The sequence below is a fragment of the Neolamprologus multifasciatus genome, chromosome 1 (genome assembly GCF_963576455.1).
Source record: "Neolamprologus multifasciatus chromosome 1, fNeoMul1.2, whole genome shotgun sequence".
In the NCBI taxonomy this organism is placed as follows: domain Eukaryota; kingdom Metazoa; phylum Chordata; class Actinopteri; order Cichliformes; family Cichlidae; genus Neolamprologus; species Neolamprologus multifasciatus.
This window is the reverse complement of record NC_140439.1, coordinates 5,516,223-5,539,623: the sequence shown is the minus strand read 5'-3', so window position 1 is coordinate 5,539,623 and position 23,401 is coordinate 5,516,223. Positions and strand designations below refer to the sequence as shown.

The 23,401-nt window shown below is 41.6% G+C and overlaps 1 protein-coding gene across 4 annotated transcripts in view; it reads left to right on the top strand.

The window, feature by feature from the left end:
- Nucleotides 1-23,401, top strand: part of arnt2 (aryl-hydrocarbon receptor nuclear translocator 2) — a 70,976-nt gene that overhangs the window by 24,155 nt on the left and 23,420 nt on the right. For all 4 annotated transcript variants that reach the window (XM_085165255.1, XM_085165265.1, XM_085165274.1 and 1 more), the window contains 4 exons: nucleotides 3,739-3,841; nucleotides 10,776-10,841; nucleotides 11,252-11,337; nucleotides 20,310-20,386. In XM_085165255.1, the coding sequence (XP_085021381.1) occupies nucleotides 3,739-3,841; nucleotides 10,776-10,841; nucleotides 11,252-11,337; nucleotides 20,310-20,386 (332 nt within the window). The remainder of the gene's footprint in view (nucleotides 1-3,738; nucleotides 3,842-10,775; nucleotides 10,842-11,251; nucleotides 11,338-20,309; nucleotides 20,387-23,401) is intronic.

Genomic DNA, 23,401 nt, shown 5'->3' with positions numbered 1-23,401 from the left:
ACAAGAATATCCAGTAATGTCCCTGCCTACAATTAAACACATTCACTTACCGAAAATCGGGGGCATCTGCTGTGGCAAACGGCTGCAAGCCTTTGACCACAAACTTAGTCTCTGCTCGGTGACATTCGTCTATCCTGCCTGAAAGGAGACGCTACGGTAGACTGCAGCGAGAACTGCAGCATCTGAGCCAGACTCTGTCTCATCATGGTCATCTAAATGCACAGTAATGGCAGGTTTTGTAATAAGGCAGATCGCGCTAACATAATATGCACTGTTAGTTGATTATTTACCTGCCGCATTAACGGGAGAGGACGTGCAAACGTTACCGCTGCTGCTGGGTTGAGATTCACGAATCCGGAGCGGAATTAAAAACACGACATTCATTTAAGGTCATCGCGTGTTTTGTGAGCAAATGCTTTTGCATATTCGTAGTGTTTCCTCCCTTAAATGAAATATCTACTTTGCAAGTATTGCAAGTTGTCCTGTTGTCATCCGTTCTCGTAAAGTAGAACCAAACTTTTTAGCGTTTGAGCCGCCATGTTTCCTGCCAGGTAAGCGACGCTCCGCAACGTGGTGACGTCATTCGGGGCGACTGGAATCGATAAGGGAATCGTTTGCAAAAATGGCAAACAATTCCAAGGAATTGAAACAGTGGGAACCGGTTCTTAACAAGAACCGGTTTTCGATACCCATCCCTAGTAATGGTTGTATTGATGTATATCAACTTGAAATGCTCCCAAAAATGGCTCCACAGCATGTAAACATATAATATAAGCTCTGGCGGACTTGGTTCTGTGGTAGGTCTTAAAGGGTTAAGCTTCAGGTCCAACTGAAACCGTCCTACAGCTATGTTTGGGTTTAGATGGTGCTGACATTTATTTGTGAAGCTCCACAGTCACCCAGGAGATCACAGCTGGGTTCTTGCTATTTGGAAGATGAGCAGCTTTCTTCAATCTACCACTAATCTGCCACCTCGCAGAACTGAGTGTCATTATTGTAACATTAGACACAGAGGAAGAATCGAAATGGGGAGAAAAGGAGAAGTCGTTTAAGATTAGGAACATTTATCAAAGGCGTTTTAATTTAGCATTTAGAAACGGAACTCTGAAAGTATTATTAAGATTTAGGTCTGGTTTAAATCTGGTATACATAGCTATTTTATTGTGTAAGTATTGTTGTAATCTGCTGTTATTATATTTAGTGTTATATTATAATTCTAGCTGCATACATATGATGTATTTAAAGCTGAAAGACTGACAGTAACATTTGAAATGTAAAAACCTCTGCAATACTTGGATTGGTCACTCGGGGGCAGCGTTGTTTTCTTAAACCTCCTCCTGCAGTCTGGATCACCACAGAGTGTGCCTGTTGCTCTGTGCACTGACTCCAGAGCCTCTGAGCACCCAGCAGTGCTGTGTAATCCACGTAACCCAGTGATCCCAGTGTCGAGCTCTGGCAGATGAAAACACACCAGCATGCACGCGTACACAAGCACAGCCTTTGAAGTCACTGGGTTACGTTTAATTCACTCCTCTTCTTCTCCTCCTCGTCGTGTGCGTGGCTGCTTGGTTTTCCAGTTTGTTGATGTGGAAGGACTGAACAACATCCGTCAGCTCCCAGTGGACCAAAACTCCTCCAGAGGAGTTGCTGATGTCTGTAGCTGCAGAAAGAATGAGTTGATTATTTTTGGTGAGGTCGTAGTACAGTTTTTGTTTTTTTATTATGGCACACAAAAATATTAATGCTATTTTTCTATTCATATTTTATGTTTAGCCCAGTACAGTTTGTGGAAGTCCTCAGAACCACACACCAGTCATTTTAATGAGGATATGTCCTTTAACTAGGACCTGCCACTATTTCTAACATACAAACACATTTGTCTCTGAGTGATGCTGAAATACAACAAATACTCATCTGTTGTTATCTCACTATTCTAAAAGCTCCCTGAAAATCCTTCAGGTGACCCAGAACACAGACAGAGGATGTCAGAAGGATAAAGTGCTCACACGCTCATATGATCACAACAGAGCACTCTACTCTTAGAGTTCAGTCTGACTTGTTTTTCCTTACTAGAGTTTTAAAAGTAAAACAGAAGGCAGAGCCTTCGGCTGTCAGGCTTGTGGAAACAGCTCCCAGCTTGGATTTAAGAGACAGTCTTGATTATGATTATTAAAATGCTGTTGGCAGCGTGGCGTTCGAAGGGTAGCACTGTTGCTACACAGGAAGAAGCTCCTGCGGCGTTTGTGTGTGCAGTTTGCAGACATGAGCATGCGTGGCAGAGGGTTAGCTTACTGGTGCTAAAGTGACTGTAGGTGTGAGTGATGGTCTGATCTCAACATCCTGCATGGATCTACTCCCCAGAAACTGAGCCAGTGCCATTTGTTTGGTTCATTGCCACAGAGGAAATCAGTAAATGTTCTTTTGAATGTGCTAAAGGATGAGCCAGTACTCACTGCTGCTGTCAAAGCAAAAGTACACAAGTACACCTTAGCTTCACTGTGTTCGAGCCATCACTTACAATCTAAAGTTCTCTCCAATAGAGACAGATCCGCCTGCTGCCACTCATAAAACTACATGTCCACTTGATCATGAAACACTGTGTGCACTCAGGATTACAAACAGCTTTAAAGCTGATTTCAAAATAAAAAACAAAGCAGTGCTGGACCGAACGTAAAACACTGGGCAGAAGACCCAGGACTAGGGCTGCCACAAACGAGTATTTTGATAGTGGACTAATCAGATCATCATCCATTGGACGTAAAACTACAGCTTATTGCACCAGCAGCATCTGCTCTTATATAACTATCATTAGCTTACAGCTTTAAGTGTTTAAGGTATGTGCTAACTAAAAATAAAGACAAGATGATAGTTTATTAAATTTTAATGAAGTTTGCAGATTGTTTCGGTGAAGTTTAATAAACTCCTTGCTATCTAAAATATAACAGGACACCGGAGTAAATTCTCGAGCATCTCACACTTCTGATAATCAGCTGTCTGCTTGATGTTTATTCAGCTGTGTAAAAACTATAACTTTAATCTCAGCCAAACCGATTTACTCAGGAACAAATAAAATACTAAAAAAGCCAAACAATAACATTTTTAAGTTATCTAAGTGACTTATATATCATGTTTAACCTGAGTAGCGAAAGACGGCGGTGGGTTTGAAAACGATTAGCCGGGAGTCCGGTGTTCTCACGGCTCTAGTGAGCCTAGCCCCCGGCTAGCTATCGAGCTAGTGGGTAACAGACGTCTCCGAAAACGTCGGAGCGCTTTTGAAAATATGTGGTGTCTTGATAAACTGAGCAGATATTTGAGGTTTACACAGCTACATTCTCGCCTGAAAATATGTTAAACGTTTATTTTGTGACCCAGAAAGAATAATAAGAGTAACATTAAAACTAACTAGCTGCCGCCATTGTTGGAAACTGAGCTGGGCTGCGCTATGAATTCTGGGACACAGCTTCTTCTTCTTCGGGGTTTAACGGCAGCTGGCATCCTTGTACATGCAGTGCTGCCATCTTCTGTTTCAGTCCGTTATTACACTCTTAAATCCTACTACTTATTCCTGCGTCTTTTGAGATCTTACAAAGCTTCAAACGACGCGTCGACTATTAAATCAGTCGTCGACGATTTTGATAGTCGACTAATCGTGGCAGCCCTACCCAGGACCACGGCAGTGTTGTTGCAGACTATACGTGTGTAATATTATTATTAAAGATGTTGTTTGTGTGTCAACAGGGCGAATTCTGGACCTGAAGACAGGAACGGTGAAGAAGGAAGGACAACAATCCTCCATGAGAATGTGCATGGGCTCCCGACGCTCGTTCATATGCCGAATGAGGTGTGTGTGACCAAGTTGTTTTTTGGGGAGGGGGGATTTAGATTTTTTGCCTGTCGAGCACCCAAAGGTCAAAGAGTGCTGTGGGCCCACCCAAATATACATTGTTGTGGCGAATCCACTTAGCCAAAAAATTGGATCGGACATCAGTTGTAGAAACGATATTCTTTATATGAGGCTTCAAAAAGGGGAATGTACAACAAATAAACTTCTTGACATCAGAGCAACATAATGGCTTCCCAAAACTTTCTTTGCTAGCTAAAACCCAGAGTAACTTTCGTCTACCACAAAGGATTCTGGGAAACGCAGTTTTCTAATGAAAATCCCTGTTAAATGCTCCCCTTTAGCAGAAAATTAAATCTATAATCAACAGCTCTCACTAAACATGTGACTAACACTTAAATCACTTACAAAATGACCAAAATGCTGTCAAACAATAAACTGCAATAAAGTTACAACATACATACTGAGTCATTTCAAAGTAAATTTCAGCTGCGACCTTTGTGGCCCAGCCCACACATGACTGCACTATAGAACAGCGCATTGAACTCAAAGTTATATTACACAGCACATAAGACAAAGACGGACATTCAAAATGATATTATAGTAACGAATGGGTTAAGCTTCACTTTTATGGAGTAGATCGTGGAAAGTTTAGCTTGGCCGTTAGTGTGATCATAAATTTATTTTACTAGTTTCTCTGGGTTTGATTTCAGTTTTATTTGTCAGATTGTTTAAATATATGATGTAAAAGTGATCCATGGAATTTTTCAACTGGTTACTTTTTACTGATCACTGCATCAGTCATTTATTTGGGTAATGCTAAAGTGTTGGGGGAAAGCAGGGTAGTCTGATGTAAGGCCAAATCTGCTCTTTGATTGCTTTGAGCTTGAGACTGAAATCTGTTGAAATGCAAGCAAGCACAGATGAAACGGGTTACAGGGATTCTGAGCAGCATTTGATGTATTGTAGCAGGAAGGGAGCGTCTTTGTGTTTTCTGCTTTGTTGTTGTAGCCTTTGCTGCGTTGCCCCTGGATCCCTTTAAAAATAGGCCGTCTTAGACCTACAGGGCAGCGGTGAGACCAAGATTGAGACTTACGTTCAGTGTAATATCTATTGAGATGTCGTGGTTGCTGACGAAAGGAAATGGAAGCCTGGTTATAATGATGTGTCTCTATGCCTCCCTCTAATCACTGCAGCGTTAGTCCACACAATAGCAGCCTGTTAAGTGCAGGGTACAGTCACTTATCCTGCAACCACAACAGCCTCCCTGCTGTGTTGGGAGCTATAAAAAGGTAACACTGACGATGACATCTAATTTAAACAGGGGCAGTTAATGGATATGTTTATACCAGAAATATAAGATGTAAATCGAGCTCCAGAGCAGGTCACATAAGCGTCACATCAGAAAGAAGTTAAGCGGTCACAGAAATGTTTGGGGATCTGTCATTGTTGTGAGATTTTTACATCAATGTGGGCAGAGTAGAGCACTGCTTTATTACCGCTGGTAAGCTATTTACTGACAGCACAGTTTGTCTAAATGTTTGTGCACTTTTGCATTCACTTTTTGTTTTTTGTTATTTTTACACAGTGTTCTGAATGATTAACAATGGTCTACAGCCAATCTTGTGTATTATTATACAAACTTTGGTTGTAAGATTCAGATAACTATTTAATAAAAGCTAAATATTTTATATGAGAATAAGAAAGAAAAGTATTTCTTTGTGCCCCCCTTTCCCTGTTAATGCCCTACCTGCCCCCCTGGCAACACTTTGCTAGACCCGCCCCTGCACAGTTACCAGCTGTCAGCTACTTAGAAAAGGATCCTGGTGTTATTTGTCTCTCAGAAACAGTTCATAACTTCAACTCATCCATGTCACCTAAAAGGTAAACCTGTTTCTCCATCACCTGTTCAGCTCTGATGGTTCAGTAAGGACATCTCCTGGTTTGGACCAGCCCTTTTTTCAGCTGTGACTCCAGCAAACATCAGCTGATACTAGAAATTAAAATCAAATGAATTCTAACAACAGCTGATCAACCTTAAATGTGCTGCGGTTGTTTAGTGCGATAAACAAACAGGAGAGAAAAGCCGATCATTGATCAGTTTCATGATTGAAGTTGCAACAGGCGAGAGAATGACAGGAGAGGCTGCGTAACGACAGAATAAATCGTAATATTTTCTCTGAATACGAGACGATTCCGTTTGTACGGTTGAACGGTTGGCAACTCTACGAACTAACCCTTATGAATAAAATAAAGTTCAACATCAGTAACTTAGCGCGCACACAGCTGTATAGAAACTCCGTCGTGCTAGCTAGTACGCAGTACGAGTTATTGAAACTGACTGTAAAAAGTCAGCATAACGAAAATAAACTCCACCTAAACTTGGTTTGTATCTGACCCAGACAGACTGCAGCTCATAACTTCTTACCTGAAGTTCAGTTCACCTGACAGTCGGACCGGCAGCCGCCTCGGTCTGCTTCTACTCTGTAGTTTGTATATTATTAGCGCCTCATATCGCCGGGCCATACATAACAATAATAATAAATCTTTATTATTATTGTTGTGATGTATTATTGATGTGGCCCGCAGGCCTTGAGTTTGACACGTTGTTAACATATCCTGACTTTACTAAGATCAGGATCCAGTGGGTTTAAATCAAGTCTTGGAAGTGTGTGTATATTTTGTCGATCAGGTTTTTTACAGTGATGACTTGTTGATTCTGTAACATTAGATTTGTACCCAGTCAGCTGTGAAAGTGCACTCACCAGGCTTCTAAATGCCACGAAAGAAAAATCCAATATATGGCTCATACCTGATTTTGAAATAGCCTTTTTCACACCACATATCCTCAAGCTCTATGCCTTTTTATCCTTAAGTAATATTACTAGAAATGTTGTCTCAGAGTTTTCTTACCAGGTGGCTGGTGTTCTGTATACAGATCATTAGAGTTTCCCTCTGTGGATATTCTCTCCACTCCATCGCTTCAGACTCTTTGCAAATCCAGTTTGTTTCTAAATTAGTCTTTTTCTCTGTGTTCCCTGTCACCATGTGACTCGGTTTGCCCCACAGCCCTCATTACCCTTTGGCAGAAATGACACGAAAGCAGCACTGGCTCCTTTGAGAGCTTGGAAAAGCCTCACCTTTTCCATTTTTCCCTAACATGCTGTTTCTGTTATTGCCAGAGTGTGCTCTTAGCTTGTTTGGTCTGGATCTGTCACAAAGGCCTGAGAGCTGCACGGACTCAGTGTGTTATATTCTCAGAAATCTGTCGAGATGACTTTTTTCCTGTTGCTATTCTGGCTCTTCGTAATTCAAACAGCATGTTGAAAACACTGAAACGCATCTGTGACACATGCAGAAACGGCACTAAAGGAGAACACAGCACGATCACCAGGCTAACATTTCTGTGCAGCCTTTATTAGATTGAGTCTCGTTTATGTAATGTTCATCCGCAAAACTAACCTATGGAGAGAAATTTGCCTCAGAAGTGTTGCAAATGTGTGTGAGATGATGTACAAGCATGAACTTTACAAATGCGTACAATAATTTGTTGGTAACCTTTAAAGACTAATGAACTTGTGCTTCAATCCACACAGAAATAATCAGCAATCTGACGACACGTAAAACTGTTTAACAAACTATTTTCCATCCAAAGCTGAATAAATACTTATTCTTTGTGCACACAAATCTTAGTTTACACGTGTGGATCATATCTTACACATTTACAACACCTTTGAGGCAAATATCGATTTAGTTATTAAATGGTAGTAGTGTCATCTTCATTATGTCCAAATTTCAAAACGCTTTCCCTTATTTGGTGATTTGAGCTTCCTGTGGCTTACAATGCTGTGATTGCAGCCATTCCCCAACTCTCTGTGAATGGTACTCATGGCCATTGGTCAGTGGTTGTTGATCAATGGTCATGAGAATTTGCATAATTAAGATTAAGGAACTGACCTCCCAGCCCATTGTTCCTTCAGTGGGCTGGTTTCAGACATTGTGCAAATGTCCTGTTTATAAGATTGAAACCTGCAGTCAGCTGAGACTGAAGACGTCACCTGATGATGACGAAACGTTTCTCCCAGAAAAAGCTACGTCCAGATGAACAGAATCAACTTTTGGAGATTTATTTTCCTGGATGATTGAGAATGCATCAAGACACTTCCTGTGGCTTGGTTAGTGGAGTGGGGCCGTCCACCAACCACATTGTGAGAAGCATCTCCACACAGCACACTCACTGGACAACACACTGAATTCTGAAGCCTTTCTCTATCCACAAGTCTGCTAAGGTCAGACAGTGAACGTCTCCACAGAGAATTCACATTACAATACTACACATGCCCCTAGACTTCAAGTGGACTGAAAAAGATATAACAGGAAAGACTGCTTGGACTTTCCATCTGTCCATGTCTAGGCATCGCTGCAGATGACAGACACAGTCCTTTCACAGCAGGAAGTAGAATCTACTGAAGGTTAAAAAGGAATCATGCAGACGGTCATATGGATGGAAAAGGGCACTACCATGATGATAGAAATATTTTATTGTAGGAAATCCACCTGTAAAATATTGGTAATCCAAAAGTGGTACATTGTGTGCCCAAAACTGTGCAGAATAAGCCATCTGTCAGATAACACAGATGTTACATGTTGGATATGCTGCTGCTGAACTCTCAGTTCATAATGCTCACTGTAGCTCAGGTGGTAGAGTGGGTCGTCTGCTGATTGGACGCTGGTGGTTCGATCCCTAACTTGGACAATGTACTAACCCCAAGTTGCTCTCCGATACATTGGAGTATGAATGTGTGTAGATATTAGAAAACTCCTTAGGAAAGCATAGAAAAAGTGCTCGTATGAATACGTCTAAAAAGGTGACTGAAGCTGCTAATATACCCTCACAATGCTCTCCCTGCTGTGCCTTCATCGCACAGATGCAGTCAATCCGCTGCACTATATTAGCTGCTCTGTATAAAGCCGCTCCTAAACGATAGGTGTCGCCAATCAGACAATATCGCCATACGAAGAAGTTAACACTGAAAGCCAAGTGGGTCTTTTCACAAAATCAAGTTTGCAACATCCGTGTAGCTTCTGTGTAGGATTACTATTAAAATGGCGGTAAAAACGCTCGTGTCACAGCGCACCAAGTTATGAAATTTAAGATGTGCACGACCGGCCGATGCACCACAAAGATTGTGTCGTGACACCGAATGTGATGTGAAATCATCTTGAGACGCGACGTGGCGAGCATAAAAACCACTGGACTGGAGGCATATTGTATACAGGGACAGTAAAAACTCCCTATATATGGGGCGACTGTGGCTCAGGGGGTTGGGAAGCATATCTGTAACCGGAAGGTTGCCAGTTCGATCCCCGGGCTCTCTGTCCTGGTCGTTGTGTCCTTGAGCAAGACACTTCACCTACCGCCTACTGGTGTTGGCCAGAGGGGCCAATGGCGCGATATGGCAGCCTCGCTTCTGTCAGTCTGTCCCAGGCCAGCTGTGGCTACAACTGTAGCTGCCTCCACCAGTGTATGAATGTGAGAGTGAATGAATAGTGGCATTGTAAAGCGCTTTGGGTGCCTTGAAAACCGCTATATAAATCCAATCCATTATTATTATTATTATTATTATTATTATTATAAACAAAACAAAAAACATATATATATATATATATATATATATATATATATATATATATATATATATATATATATATATATATATATATATGTTTTTTGTTTTGTTTTCCTTCTTCTTCTTTGTTGTGGTGGTAATGTGTGATTGTGCAAACTTTAGGCGTGGGCCTGCATGGGCTTGTGACAGAATAATTATTTGGGAAGGCTTTTGATGCTCATGCGCTATTAAAGCAAAAACATATCAGTGTTGGACTGACAGAACAGGTGGTTTGAAAAACATCTTTCCAACAAACTCAGTGTGTGGAGGCTGAAGGCAGTAGCTTCCTTGGTGTGGTTAAAGGTGTTCCCCAGGGATCAGTTCTGGGCCATCAACAAGTATCAATTTCCATTTTTATGCCGATGACACTGATGTATTCTGTTGGCTCCACACCTCAGCAGCTCCAACAATCCTTTAATGCTGTTCAGCAAACCTTCAGTTCTAAATTAGTTTCCAATGTTTCCAACACTAAATGAAATTAATTGAATTTTCCTTGGTTTGAAGATTGATTTAGTATTGAAATATAAATACTTCAGAATTTTGACTGATGACTCTTGTCTTTCTTTTGAGGCTAAGAAAAGACTTTTGTCTTCCAATGTGTGATCTTACAACATGCGTTCACAAAATCCGGTGCCAAGGGTTTGCACTCAGTTGGAGAAAAAAGTACTTACACATGGAATCAGCTCCACAATGAGCTACATTTGAAGGAGCTTGTTTCTCTGAGTTTAAACAAATGCTTAATATTTGAAATAGTCAACGATCAGCACACAAATGTTTCAATGGATTTTTGGGTTGTTTTTTTTTCTTTCCTCTCCCCCTCCTTTGTATATACTTATTTAGGTTATATAAATGTGTATGTATAGACATAGATATATGATTGTTTATATTTTATGTAAAAAGGAGGAGGAGAGGAAGGAAGGGAAGGGGGAAAAAAAGGAAAAAAAAACTATGTCACTGTAAATGAGATACATACTTTGTTGCCTGATTTGAGATATGAGTTGACCCTTTTTTTATTCAAAACATTTCATTTGTTCTACAGACAGCGACAATTAAACCCAATATTTAGCCGCTTTTTCTGAGCAATAAAAATGTATCTTTACCAAAAAAAAAAAAATGTTTCAATGGATGAATTATTCGACAGCTCTGTGAGTAGTGAGTACTCTGTAACTGTCTCATTTTGGTATCTGTAGATCAAGATGTGCACACTTTGTTCTGTTGCAGTCGTTGCAAAGTTGTGTAATATTGTTGTCTGTGTTTGTGTGTAGATGTGGCAGTGCTCCTCTGGATCACATCTCCTTAAACCGCCTGGCTAACATGAGAAAGCGCTACAGGTATGTTTGAGGCTCTAATGCCAGCCATGGTTGTGATCCAGGCGTGACATTTCTGGGGTTAAATGGAACATAAACACATAAGCTTTGTAGCTGTTACCAACTAAACCTTCATACAGTGAATATTTTCCTAAAAAGGAACTTTTATTGTAACAGAGTCAGAGACTTCGAGTTCTTCTTGTACTAAAGATTTAAACACAACAGTGTAATCATGTTTCCACCAAAGCAACCTGATACTCAGAGTTGTGGGAACATTTTTAAGGAACTAAAACGTTATATCAGAAATACTCGCTTCATCGTTATGTTGTATTCATTTTTAGGTGTAAAACTTGTTTCTTTCAACGGAAAAATGAAACCACAATGTAGCGCTGTCTGTGTTGCTAACATGTTTTGGTTTCTCCCTTGTTTATCAGGAATGGCCTCGGGCCCTCAAAAGAAGGAGAGGCTCAGTACTCTGTGGTGCATTGCACTGGCTACATCAAAGCCTGGCCCCCTGCAGGTAAACAAGAGCACACTCATACATATCACAGTTAAACTAAAGTGAGAGCTGGTGGTGGCCTCTGCTGAGCTCTGGATCAACACTTCAGTCTGTATCTCTGTATCTACAGAGTTCAAACAGTTTCTTGGTGTCTTATGACAAAAGACTTTTTTTCCTGTCAAGTTCATGTTCAAATACAGTCCAAAGGAAACATTACATCTTCTCAGGTCTTTGACAGCTGGAGTGGTGTTGTACTGTGTCTTTTGGCTGGTGGGTTTCCCAGCGGACAGTTGGGTGTTTACAATACGAACAAGCTTGTGTGTCTTAGCCTCCCTTTCTCACTCTCACTGTAAATGCTAAAAGGTTCTTATGCTTTTCTACTTTACCTTGGCCCTCAAAGTGCTTTATACAACATGTTATTCACCCATTCACACTCTGATGAACACACCAGGAGCCGCTCAGGGTTCAGTATCTCGCTCAGGAATACTTTGGCATGCAGACTGGAAGCAGGGCTGGTGGTTCCATCTGTTGGTGAATGAACAAGTGACCTTTTAATTAGCAGATGAGCAGCTCTACCTGGGTGAGTCACAGCCATAATGGTACATACTCAGTGCTCTACAGCTCAGCTGGACTGGGGGACACAATGTTAAACTTAATTATTGCAAAATAGATTTTCTTTGATAGAAATGAGCGATGGCCAATATAAAGTCAGTAAAAATCATTCTGTGTTCTGACAGACAACACAAAAGTCCAACAACAGTGAGAGGAGGACTGAGCCAATCCTGTGGTTGGCACAGAGTCAGAGCCACTTCAGATTAAGTTGAAACACATGAAAACATGAGGATCATGTCCACAAAGGTTTGGGTATGCTGTGGCCGCAGACACGAGTGAGATGAGCAGTTACTGATTATGAAAGCCTACAAACACATACCCAGGCTCAAAAGACACTGTTGATCAGAAGGGTCCAAGGAGTAGTAACATTGACTTACACTGAAACTGAAACTTTACAGCTTCAGTCGGCTCTTACTACTGATGGTGTTTTACAAACATCCTTCCACTGTTCACTGTTTACCTGTTCAAGACGTCAAAGTTCCAGATATGTTCAACTGCATCATTCTGTATGGCAGAAATGAAGAGCGACGGTGATATCACAACAGCCTGCTTTTCTAAAAGTCAGCTGTAAAAGACAAAAGTAAGCCCAGTAAAACCAGTTAGTGAAACCATGAAGCACAGTCAAAAATGTCAGATATACACGGCTGATTAAAGTAAATGACCCACATTACCAACTCAGTCCATAACCATTTCTGTTAGATGCCCAGTGGCAGATGGTGGATGAACAAACAGCTGCATCTCATGTAACGACCACACTGAAGCTGCAGATCCATCATCAGATCCATATTTGAGCCTCATTTATGTATTAATTGCACTGGAGCATATGTGGACCGCAACTGAGGGAATATATGAGTTTTGTTTTATGTTCTCCTCGCTGTAAATGAGAACATTTCTTAACTTTGTTCTGAGGACACACACATAATCTTTTGAGGGTTTTTTTCTTTCACTGTCACGTTTTTAGTTGGTGTTGGGGCCCATTCGCAAAGTGCACAGCTAGTCCTGTACTGCTATTGGGGTCGCAAATCCCGAAAGATCAAATATGCTGTTTGTGCTGCTGTGCTTGACTGGAAAAAATACCCCCACAGGTAAAAGGCTTCTCCTGTTGGAAGACAAAAAAGATAAAACTGTCAGTTTAACCCTTTAAAACCGGTCAGAGCAGCACGCTCTGTTTTGCGTAACTATTTTTAAATCCCGGTAGCTCTGCAACCACGTGAGCTAGCACAATAATTTTTTTTTGCATATGAAACCGGAGGAGTTGTTCTTACATCTTATGCCATCAGCTTGTCCTCGGTCACAGTTTCCTTCCACATATAACTTTGCAAAAACTGCATAAAAAGCACTTGCAGCAACAAAAACATAATATTACAGAAACACGCTTTGCCGATCCGATCAGCTGTTTTTAACACTTCCTACGTCCATCAGCGCGAACTATCGCATGTCCGCCATGACCTGCTCGAAACCGGAAGTGACGTCATTTTCGCGGAAATGTAGTTTTTTACCATCAAGGCCTCATGAGCCTATACTGGTGTTTTTAAAAGTTATGTTTGACTTTATGACTTTCTGTGTGGTTTCTGGGATGCTTAGGACTCATATTGCACTGCTGGAAATAGTTTATTTTGATGCATATGCTGCTTTTTTACAAATTTGCATTATAATATTTTTTTTTTCCTGCAATATATAAAAATTGGTGTATTTCAAAAATAAAACTATGAAGACACTCAAAATAAATTTCCTGTGGTGGGAAACTAGTTTGTGCAACTTTTTTGTATTTACAGTTTTGAGGGATAAGCCTCTTAAATTTCTCTAACTAGAAATATATGTTAAAAAAAACAAAAACGATTTTCAATTTTTTTGTAGTTTATTGCACTTTTTTGCAATTTATGTAATTACTATGCACTTAATGCAGACATTATTAAAATTTAGCCTGTAATGGTTGTATTGATGTATAGCAACTTGAAATGCTCCCAAAAATGGCTCCACAGCATGTAAACATATAATATAAGCTCTGGCGGACTTGGTTCTATGGTAGGTCTTAAAGGGTTAAAAGTGCCAAAGTGTATTTAAGTTGGTTCCACTCAACAGGATGTTATTAAGAGAGACACCATCATGCTTAGCGCTGGAGTTGACCACTACCTGTACTTGGCCTGGTTTACGCAGACAATAAACTCCAAAGATTGGAAAGTACCAGCACTGTTGTTCACCAGTGGGTGGTGGGGCTGGTTCAGCATGCCCTGCCTCAAAGATCTTCCCCATAAAGGCAATCATATGTTCTTTCATGTCTGGCCTTTTTTTCAAGCATGTGCCGTAACATCAAAAGACACTTGACCGCTTTGGTTTGATTGTTGAGGAGATTGCACCTTGGTTGGTTGCCCACAGCCAGCCAATCAACCAGCCAATGATGTCACGCGTTGTACTTGGCACAAGATGGCACTAGACATGTTTCTCTACTTTTAAGCACTTCTTTCTTAAATCCAATACAGACCGTGTTACTTCTGTGTCAGTTTTTGAGAGCAGGGCCCATAGTGTGAATTGTCCTTTATAACATGAAGTGCTTCATGTCGAAACTTCATCCTAACAGACAGCGAGGGGCAAGTCATCTGGTTTCAAATGAAATCAGACTGTGTAAAAGTGTGAATTTGAAAATTGTCTTTGGTGTCCCGACTGTGTAAACGTGGTAAACACTGCTGTTGATGGTCTTCACTAATTTCAAGCCTTATTGAATACACCATGAAGTTAATTTTGTACATCATGTTTTCGGATGGAGCCTACCATGTAACCCCGGCTCTCTGAAAACTGCCAACGATGAAGGAGGAGTGTTAACCATCTCTTTCAAGATCGCTAACTGCAGCTGGGCAAATGATGTTGTTAACCTGTCTTTAAACTCGGTGTTCCCCTGAGAGGATCCAGTGATAGTCGTAGCTAATATTGCTAAGCTTTAATAGCAGCAAACAAAAACAGAAGCTCGATTGATGGTAAAAATAAGGGCCTTTATATATTGCATTTATATAGCACTTTTCAGGACCCCTCAAAGCGCTTTACAATGCCACTATTCATTCACTCTTACATTCATACACTGGTGGAGGCAGCTACTGTTGTAGCCACAGCTGGGGCAGACTGACAGAGGCGAGGCTCCCATATCGCGCCATCGGCCCCTCTGGCCATCACCAGTAGGCAGTAGGTGAAGTGTTAGTCCAAGGACACAATGACTGAGACTGTCCGAGCCGGGGCTCGAACCGGCAACCTTCCGATTACAAGACGAACACCCAACTCTTGAGCCACGATCGCACGATGACTGGTCTTTACATGTACAGGCATTTACGGACCTACCGTGGAGGAACTACCACTGGTGACGCCAGAAGGTTTGGGTCCGATGCCAAGTGAGGATTAAAAGAGAACCACTGCTCATTCCTTGCAACTAGTGGTGGTGGTAATGTGGTAATTTTTAAGAGGCAAAGGAAGATTGACAAAGACACAAAAGTTTATATAGGAGTAGGGATGGGTACCGGTATCTCTTCTTGTTTGATGGCAGGTACTCCCTTCACCCTGGCCAAAAAGGCTAAAATGACCAAAGAAAAAGTGGAAAACAGTTAAACATGAGAGGTTTTTGGACAAAGTTTGTGTTTTCTCCATTGTTTAAACACTGCTTCCAGCCAAGAGTGATACCATATATGCCCCATAGCTGCAGAAAAGGCTAACATTGTTATCTTATTACAAAAAACAGCTGAACATGAGAGGTTTTTGGACCAATTTTGTGTTTTCCATTCTTTAAGCACCGTTTAAGCACCGGCACCGTTTCAAAAGTACCGGTTTGGCACCGGTATCGGATAAAACCTAAACGATACCCATCCCTATATAGGAGTTTTAAAAAATCAATCCAGCTAAAAACAATTCTGCTTCTCCCAAATGTTGGTCGAACTCCGTGTATATTTATATGAAATTTGTTCATAAATCAAGTTTCTTACAGCTGTATTACCGTAGGTTATCATGAGGGGAAAACCCGTATTTACAATGTAACACGCACATGCGTGGTATGCTGCCTTGGTCTCAAACCAGGTGTCTAAATTGATGACGTGACAAAGTAGAGCGATGAGACCGAGCAACACCAAATAAAAACAACAAAATTCCTCGCAGCGTTCTTGGGCCACACTGGAATAATTCACATGTGTTTTGCAATCAGGGACATATGGTCTCACTTCCTTGAGCTAAAAATACTCCTTAGGAATGTTCTGGACACAATACATCGGGCATCGAGCGACATACAGACGCTTATAAATTTCAGATGGATAACAGAGAGACACGCTATGAAACGTCCAGACACGCACAGTTCCACTTTAATGAGCGTGCGTTTGGTGTTGGCTGAACATTGAGAAATGTAGCCGCAGATGACGATGAAGTCAGTGTCTTATTTGGAACTTTTGTCTGTCTGTGCATTTACATTTCCTGCTGTCGTTTAGTCCAGGTATTTGGCTTCATCCCACAGTACAAAGTTCATTCATCAGTGAGAATGGCATTTATATGGTGCATTATTAGTGTTACATCCAGTCTTGCATATTTAAGCTTATAGTTAATAGGCAGGTTTATTGTATACTGCTTTTCCCAGGACCCTCTTCCTCTGAGAACATACTGCTCACTGTCTGTGTCCACGTAAACAAAACTGTCATATGCATCTGTCAAAAAGTAAATGTGGAGGTCACTGAAGTCAGTTTGAAGCTGATGTTAAATAGAAGCCAAATTTGCAAACTTCTGGCAAAAATAAGGAGGAATTGATTTAACTTCTTTATTTTTGCCTTTTTGTGGTCTAACTTCTGTTTTTAACTGGAATTACGACGTGACATGAAAGGCTTCACTTGAACTGATTCCAGTCAAAACATCTCAGCCCATCCAAACATGTGGCGTTTGCAGAAATGGAAAACAATGTTTTAAAGGTCATTTTATGATTGGTTAGTTATGATTGGGGTTAAAGCATCGGAGAATATTTAAAATGTGCTGACACAGCAAAATAGTAGTGAACAATGGCTGATCCAGGATATTATAGCTACTGTCCATAACTGGCTATCACAAAGTGCATGCATTAGAAAAGCTGAAAGCGCTTCCTTGATCCAGTCTGGGCATTTTGGGGTTTGTGATTAATGATGGGCTGGATGTCAGCCAGTAGATTACTTCTCACTGCTCGAATTTTGTCTGACGTAGCTCATCTGCTCTTTGTATGAGGATTAAAAACCAAAGGGTTTAGTGGGCGGAACACAGTTAGCCAACCTGACAAACCATGGCTTTCCTGTCAGCTGTAATCCAGGAAACAGAGGAATACAGTCTTGTGTCTGTGTGCTTGTTTTTGAGCATATTTAGTTGGATGGTATTAAAAGCACTAAAATCAAAGAACATAACTCTCACATCAGCTCCGAATGCCCCCAGATGAGGAAGGATTTCATGATGTGCCATGTAAGGGCCACTGATCTGTCGTCGTTCAGTTCAAGCGGACGCTGGCACCGGCAGAATACAGGATGCTTCCACAGTGTCGACTCAGATTGAAGATCCTGTTGAGAAGTAGACACAGTTAGGGGGGGAAGCACAGTCCTCAAGCAGCTTTGAACACACCCTCTGGGCCATCAGCCTTCCCAGAGCTTAGGCTTCCTAGCTCCAGTCTCACCCGTGCCTCTGTGACGTAAAAGAGGCACAGGTGTGAGAGGGAAGTACCTGATCCATATTAGAAATGCAAGGAGGAGAAGACATAGTTTCAGTGAACAGAGAAGCAGCGGGACTGGGTGTGACCATGTAGTCAAATCCGTTGAAGAACTGGTTGAGTCCATCAGCTCCTTAACCCTTTAAGACCTACCATAGAACCAAGTCCACCAGAGCTTATATTATATGTTTACATGCTGTGGAGCCATTTTTGGGAGCATTTCAAGTTGCTGTACATCAATACAACCATTACAGCCTAAATTTTAATAATATGTCTGCATTAAGTGCATAGTAATTACATAAATTGCAAAAAAGTGCAATAAACTACAAAAAAATTGAAAATCGTTTTTGTTTTTTTAACATATATTTCTAGTTAGAGAAATTTAAGAGGCTTATCCCTCAAAACTGTAAATACAAAAAAGTTGCACAAAATAGTTTCCCACCACAGGAAATTTATTTTGAGTGTCTTCATAGTTTTATTTTTGAAATACACCAATTTTTATACACTGCAGGAAAAACGAAAATAAATATTATAATGCAAATTTGCAAAAAAGCAGCATATGCATCAAAATAAACTATTTCCAGCAGTGCAATATGAGTCCTAAGCATCCCAGAAACCACACAGAAAGTCATAAAGTCAAAGATAACTTTTAAAAACACCAGTATAGGCTCATGAGGCCCTGATGGTAAAAAACTAAATTCAAAAATGATGTCACTTCCGGTTTCGGGCAGGTCATGGCGGACATGCGATAGTTCGCACTGATGGACATAGGAAGTGTTACAAACAGCTGATCGGATCGGCAAAGCGTGTTTCTGTAATATTATGTTTTTGTTGCTGCAAGTGCTTTTTATGCAGTTTTTGCAAAGCTATATGTGGAAGGAAACTGTGACCGAGGACAAGCTGATGGCATAAGATGTAAGTACAACTCCTCCGGTTTCATATGCAAAAAAAATTATTGCGCTAGCTCACGTGGTTGCAGAGCTACCGGGATTTAAAAATAGTTACGCAAAACAGAGCGTGCTGCTCTGACCGGTTTTAAAGGGTTAAATGGCTCTTTTCTTTTTGTTGAAGCCAGAGATGGCACCGATTCCCCATCCATCTCTGAACGTTACCCTTTTCTAGTTGGAAATTCAATTCAATTCAATTCAATTCAATTTTATTTATATAGCGCCAAATCACAACAAATGTCGCCTCAAGGCGCTTCATAGATACAGAGAAAAACCCAACAATCATATGACCCCCTATGAGCAAGCACTTTGGCGACAGTGGGAAGGAAAAACTCCCTTTTAACAGGAAGAAACCTCCGGCAGAACCAGGCTCAGGGAGGGGCGGCCATCTGCTGCGACCGGTTGGGGTGAGAGAAGGAAGACAGGATAAAGACATGCTGTGGAAGAGAGACAGAGGTTAATAACAGATATGATTCAATACAGAGAGGTCTGTTAACACATAGTGAGTGAGAAAGGTGACTGGAAAGGAAAAACTCAATGCATCATGGGAATCCCCCGGCAGCCTACATCTATTGCAGCATAACTAAGGGAGGATTCAGGGTCACCTGGTCCAGCCCTAACTATATGCTTTAGCAAAAAGGAAAGTTTGAAGCCTAATCTTAAAAGTAGAGATAGTGTCTGTCTCCTGAATCCAAACTGGAAGCTGGTTCCACAGAAGAGGGGCCTGAAAACTGAAGGCTCTCCCTCCCATTCTACTTTTAAATACTCTAGGAACAACAAGTAGGCCTGCAGAGCGAGAGCGAAGTGCTCTAATAGGGTGATATGGTACTACAAGGTCATTAAGATAAAATGGGGCCTGATTATTTAAGACCTTGTATGTGAGGAGCAGGATTTTGAATTCAATTCTGGATTTAACAGGAAGCCAATGAAGGGAAGCCAAAACAGGAGAAATATGCTCTCTCTTTCTAGTCCCTGTCAGGACTCTTGCTGCAGCATTTTGGATTAACTGAAGGCTTTTCAGGGAGTTTTTTGGACATCCTGATAATAATGAATTGCAGTCGTCCAGCCTGGAAGTAATAAATGCATGAACTAGTTTTTCAGCGTCACTCTGAGACAGGATATTTCTAATTTTAGAGATGTTGCGCAAATGGAAGAACGCAGTCTTACATATTTGTTTAATATGTGCGTTGAAGGACATATCCTGGTCAAAAATGACTCCAAGGTTCCTCACAGTGACATGAAATTGCCTTCATGTCACTAGTTAGTTATTGTGGAAACAGCATACAGTCTTTGTGGGTATTATTGTGTGTTTACAGAAGTTCATGTCAATCTATCTGTTTCCACCAGCACGTTCAGAGCAGGCGCCCTCAGAGCTCCAGTAGCATCAGGTGTCCGTTTCCTGACTGGGAGTTTAGTTGCAGACAATCTTTGACATTATCACACAGTATAAGGGTGAAACCAGTTAGATCCACATTGGAGTCGGGCGATGATTCAACCATGTTTCAGTAAAACATGAGACTGCACTCACAGTATACTAAGTCTCAACCAATATCTCCAGCACATCACTTTAAGCTGGCAGAGACATTTCCCATGATGGGCTTAACATCAGCACTTCTAAGCCTTCAGAGCAAATCTGTTTCACTCAAAAATCTCTTCTCCTGAGTAAACACTTCCCACAGAGGGATCCGTCAGTACTTGACAAAAAACACACATCATGTTTCACACCTTGCTCTTTTTCTTTCTCTTGTGCTCAGGTATGACTATACCAGAAGAAGACACAGAGGCGGGTCAGACTGGAAAGTACTGCCTAGTGGCTATTGGAAGACTGCAGGTGTGTGGTGACACAAACAATTTAAACACTTTGATAAAATGGAAGGAATGGCTGTGTTTGTGTGTTTTTATGTGTTCCATATGGACATCTCTCAGAGTTTTCAGGTCCACAGGTGTATAAAATCAAGCACCTCGCCGTAGCGTCTGCCATTAGAAATGTCTGAAAGAATGGTTTGTTCTGAAAAGCTCACTTAATTTGAGTTATTGTAAGATGAGTAGGACTCTTCCCTCCTTGATTATTCTGCAACTATAAGTGATATTGTTGTAAAGTGTTCAGAAAGTGGTAGACTATGTAAATGTATAGCATGCATAAAATTCTCCAACGATCTGTTGAATGAATAACTGCAAGATGTGTGCCGAGAGCTTTATCACAGGTGTCTGTTAGCATAGCTTTAGTATTTAAACTCAGCAGTGGGAAGAGTGATCCAATGTAAAGTGAACTGGGATAGATGTACTCCTGCAGATGAGTTGATGGACTTCAGGTGTACATGTCTTACATTTACTCAGGCACAGAAACAAGAAGCAAACAGAGGAGAGCAGTGAGCGAGAGGAGGTATTTCCAGCACCATGAAATATATAATTGTCTTTTGTATTCAACGAGGCAAACGATGTTGATTAGACAAATAACTTAAAATTAATGTACAGTGAAATACGTTCGTTTTTTTTAGGGGTTATTTTAAATTCTCATTGAATTGCCGTAGCATCCTCATTTATGGGAGATGTTTACATTGTTTTTAATATTATATTATATTGTCGAGGCGTTCCCAGGCACGCGATAGCTATATTCTCCACTGAGTCCTGGGCCTACTCCAGGGTCCCCTCCCGATAGGACCTCCCTGGTCTGAACACCTTACCCAGGAGGCACCTGCCTTAACTGGCTCCTTTCAATGTGGAGCAACGACTCCTGAATGATTGAACTCCTCACCCTATCGCTAAGGGAGAGCCATTTCTTATCTGCAATCTCATTTTTCCGACACTGGGCATCAATTGAATGTAAAACAATTAAATGGTAAAATGGTAAATGGCCTGTATTTATATAGCGCTTTACTAGTCCCTAAGGACCCCAAAGCGCTTTACATATCCACTCATCCACCCATTCACACACTGGTGATGGCAGCTACGTTGTAGCCACAGCCACCCTGGGGCGCACTGACAGAGGTGAGGCTGCCGGACACTGGCGCCACTGGGCCCTCTGACCACCATCAGTAGGCAACAGGTGAAGTGTCTTGCCCAAGGACACAACGACCGAGACTGTCCAAGCAGGGGCTCGAACCGGCAACCTTCCAATTACAAGACGAACTCCCAACTCTTGAGCCACAATCGCCCCAATTAGATTAAACATATAGTAGATTTGGTACCGACTAGTGACAGTAGTAACAATTAGTTAAGCACATCCCTAGTATCAAACAATAGCTATGAAGAGAGTCAGAATAAACACGTTACATAGAATTTATAAATTGATTTGCGTCTCACTGTGTGAAGTATTTGATCCCCAAACGAAGCACGACTAAGTACTTGGTGGAGAAACCTTTGTTGGCAAGCCCAGCAGTAAGATGTTTCCTGTATTTGATCACCAGCTTTACACACTGTGGACATACGGCCCATTGCACTTAAGCTCTGACCAATGTGACACTTTATTTAAGGTTGCTTGGATACCAGTACTCATCATGAAGCAGCTTTCCAGCTGTTTCATTCGCTCTCACTGTCTGCTTCTGCTCCTCAAGTTCACCTCCCTTCCAGGTTCTGCCGTCCTCCTAAAATACGGGAGGCATGATTGGCTCATGACGACTGGCTGCCAAACAGCCTTGAACCCAACCAGCTGAGCCACAAACCGCACCACGCCACACACATTTTAGGATTGATTTGGACTCCTCTTAACAGGAACTCTTGAAGTCACTTAGCTATGGTGAGGTCTGGAAACTGGGTAGCCCACTGCTTAATAATAATAATGGATTGGATTTATATAGCGCTTTTCAATTCCACTATTCATTCACACACTGGTGGAGGCAGCTACAGTTGTAGCCACAGCTGCCCTGGGGCAGACTGACAGAAGCGAGGCTGACACATCGGCCCCTCTGGCCAACACCAGTAGGTGGTAGGGTAAAGTAAAGTAAAGCCCAAGGACACAACGACCGACCAGGACAGAGAGCCCAGGGATCGAACCGGCGACCTTCCGGTTACAGATATGCTTCCCAACCCCCTGAGCCACGGTCGCCCACATTGCTTGACATTATGGTTCTTCTTTAGCCATTCCTATGTTGCATTGGCAGTATGTTTTGGGTCATTATCGTGCTGGAAGACCACGCACGACTCATCTTCAGTGTTCTGGCTGAGGAAGGAGTTTCTCGTCCAGCGTTTTAAGGTACATGTCCCCGTTCATTGGCCCCTTAATGCAATGAAGACCTCTAGCAGAAGAACGACCCCGAAGCATAATGTTTCCCACCTCCGAGTTTGGCTATGGGGATGGTGTTCTTTGAATCCTACTCAGCATTTCTTGTCCTCCAAACATGGCAGGTCGAGCTCGATTTTTCTTCCATCTGACCACAGCCCTTTCTCCGAAGCCTTGTCTGACTCATGTAGATGTTTACTGGCAAACTTAAGACAGGCCTGTTCATGTGCCTTCTCGAGACTGGGGAATTTGCAGACACTGCAACATTATGATTCAATCCAATTTTATTTGCATAGCAAGAAATCACAACAGTTGCCTCAAGACATTTTCTGTTTTAAGACCTTACAATGACACATAGAAAACCCCAACATTCAAATGACCCCCATGAACAACACCTGGTAATGTTGGGAAGGAAAACAAGAAGACGCCTCAGGCAGAACCAGACTCAGGGAGGGGCAGCCATCTGTCACAGCTTGTTTGTCAGTGCATCATGGAAGACACCAGCAACATGGGGATTCGGGGTCACCTGATCCAAGCCTAGCTGTAGGCTTTATCAAAAGGGAAAGTTTAAATTCTAATCTTAAAAGTAGAGGGTGTTTGTTTCCAGTCTAAACTGGACGCTGGTTC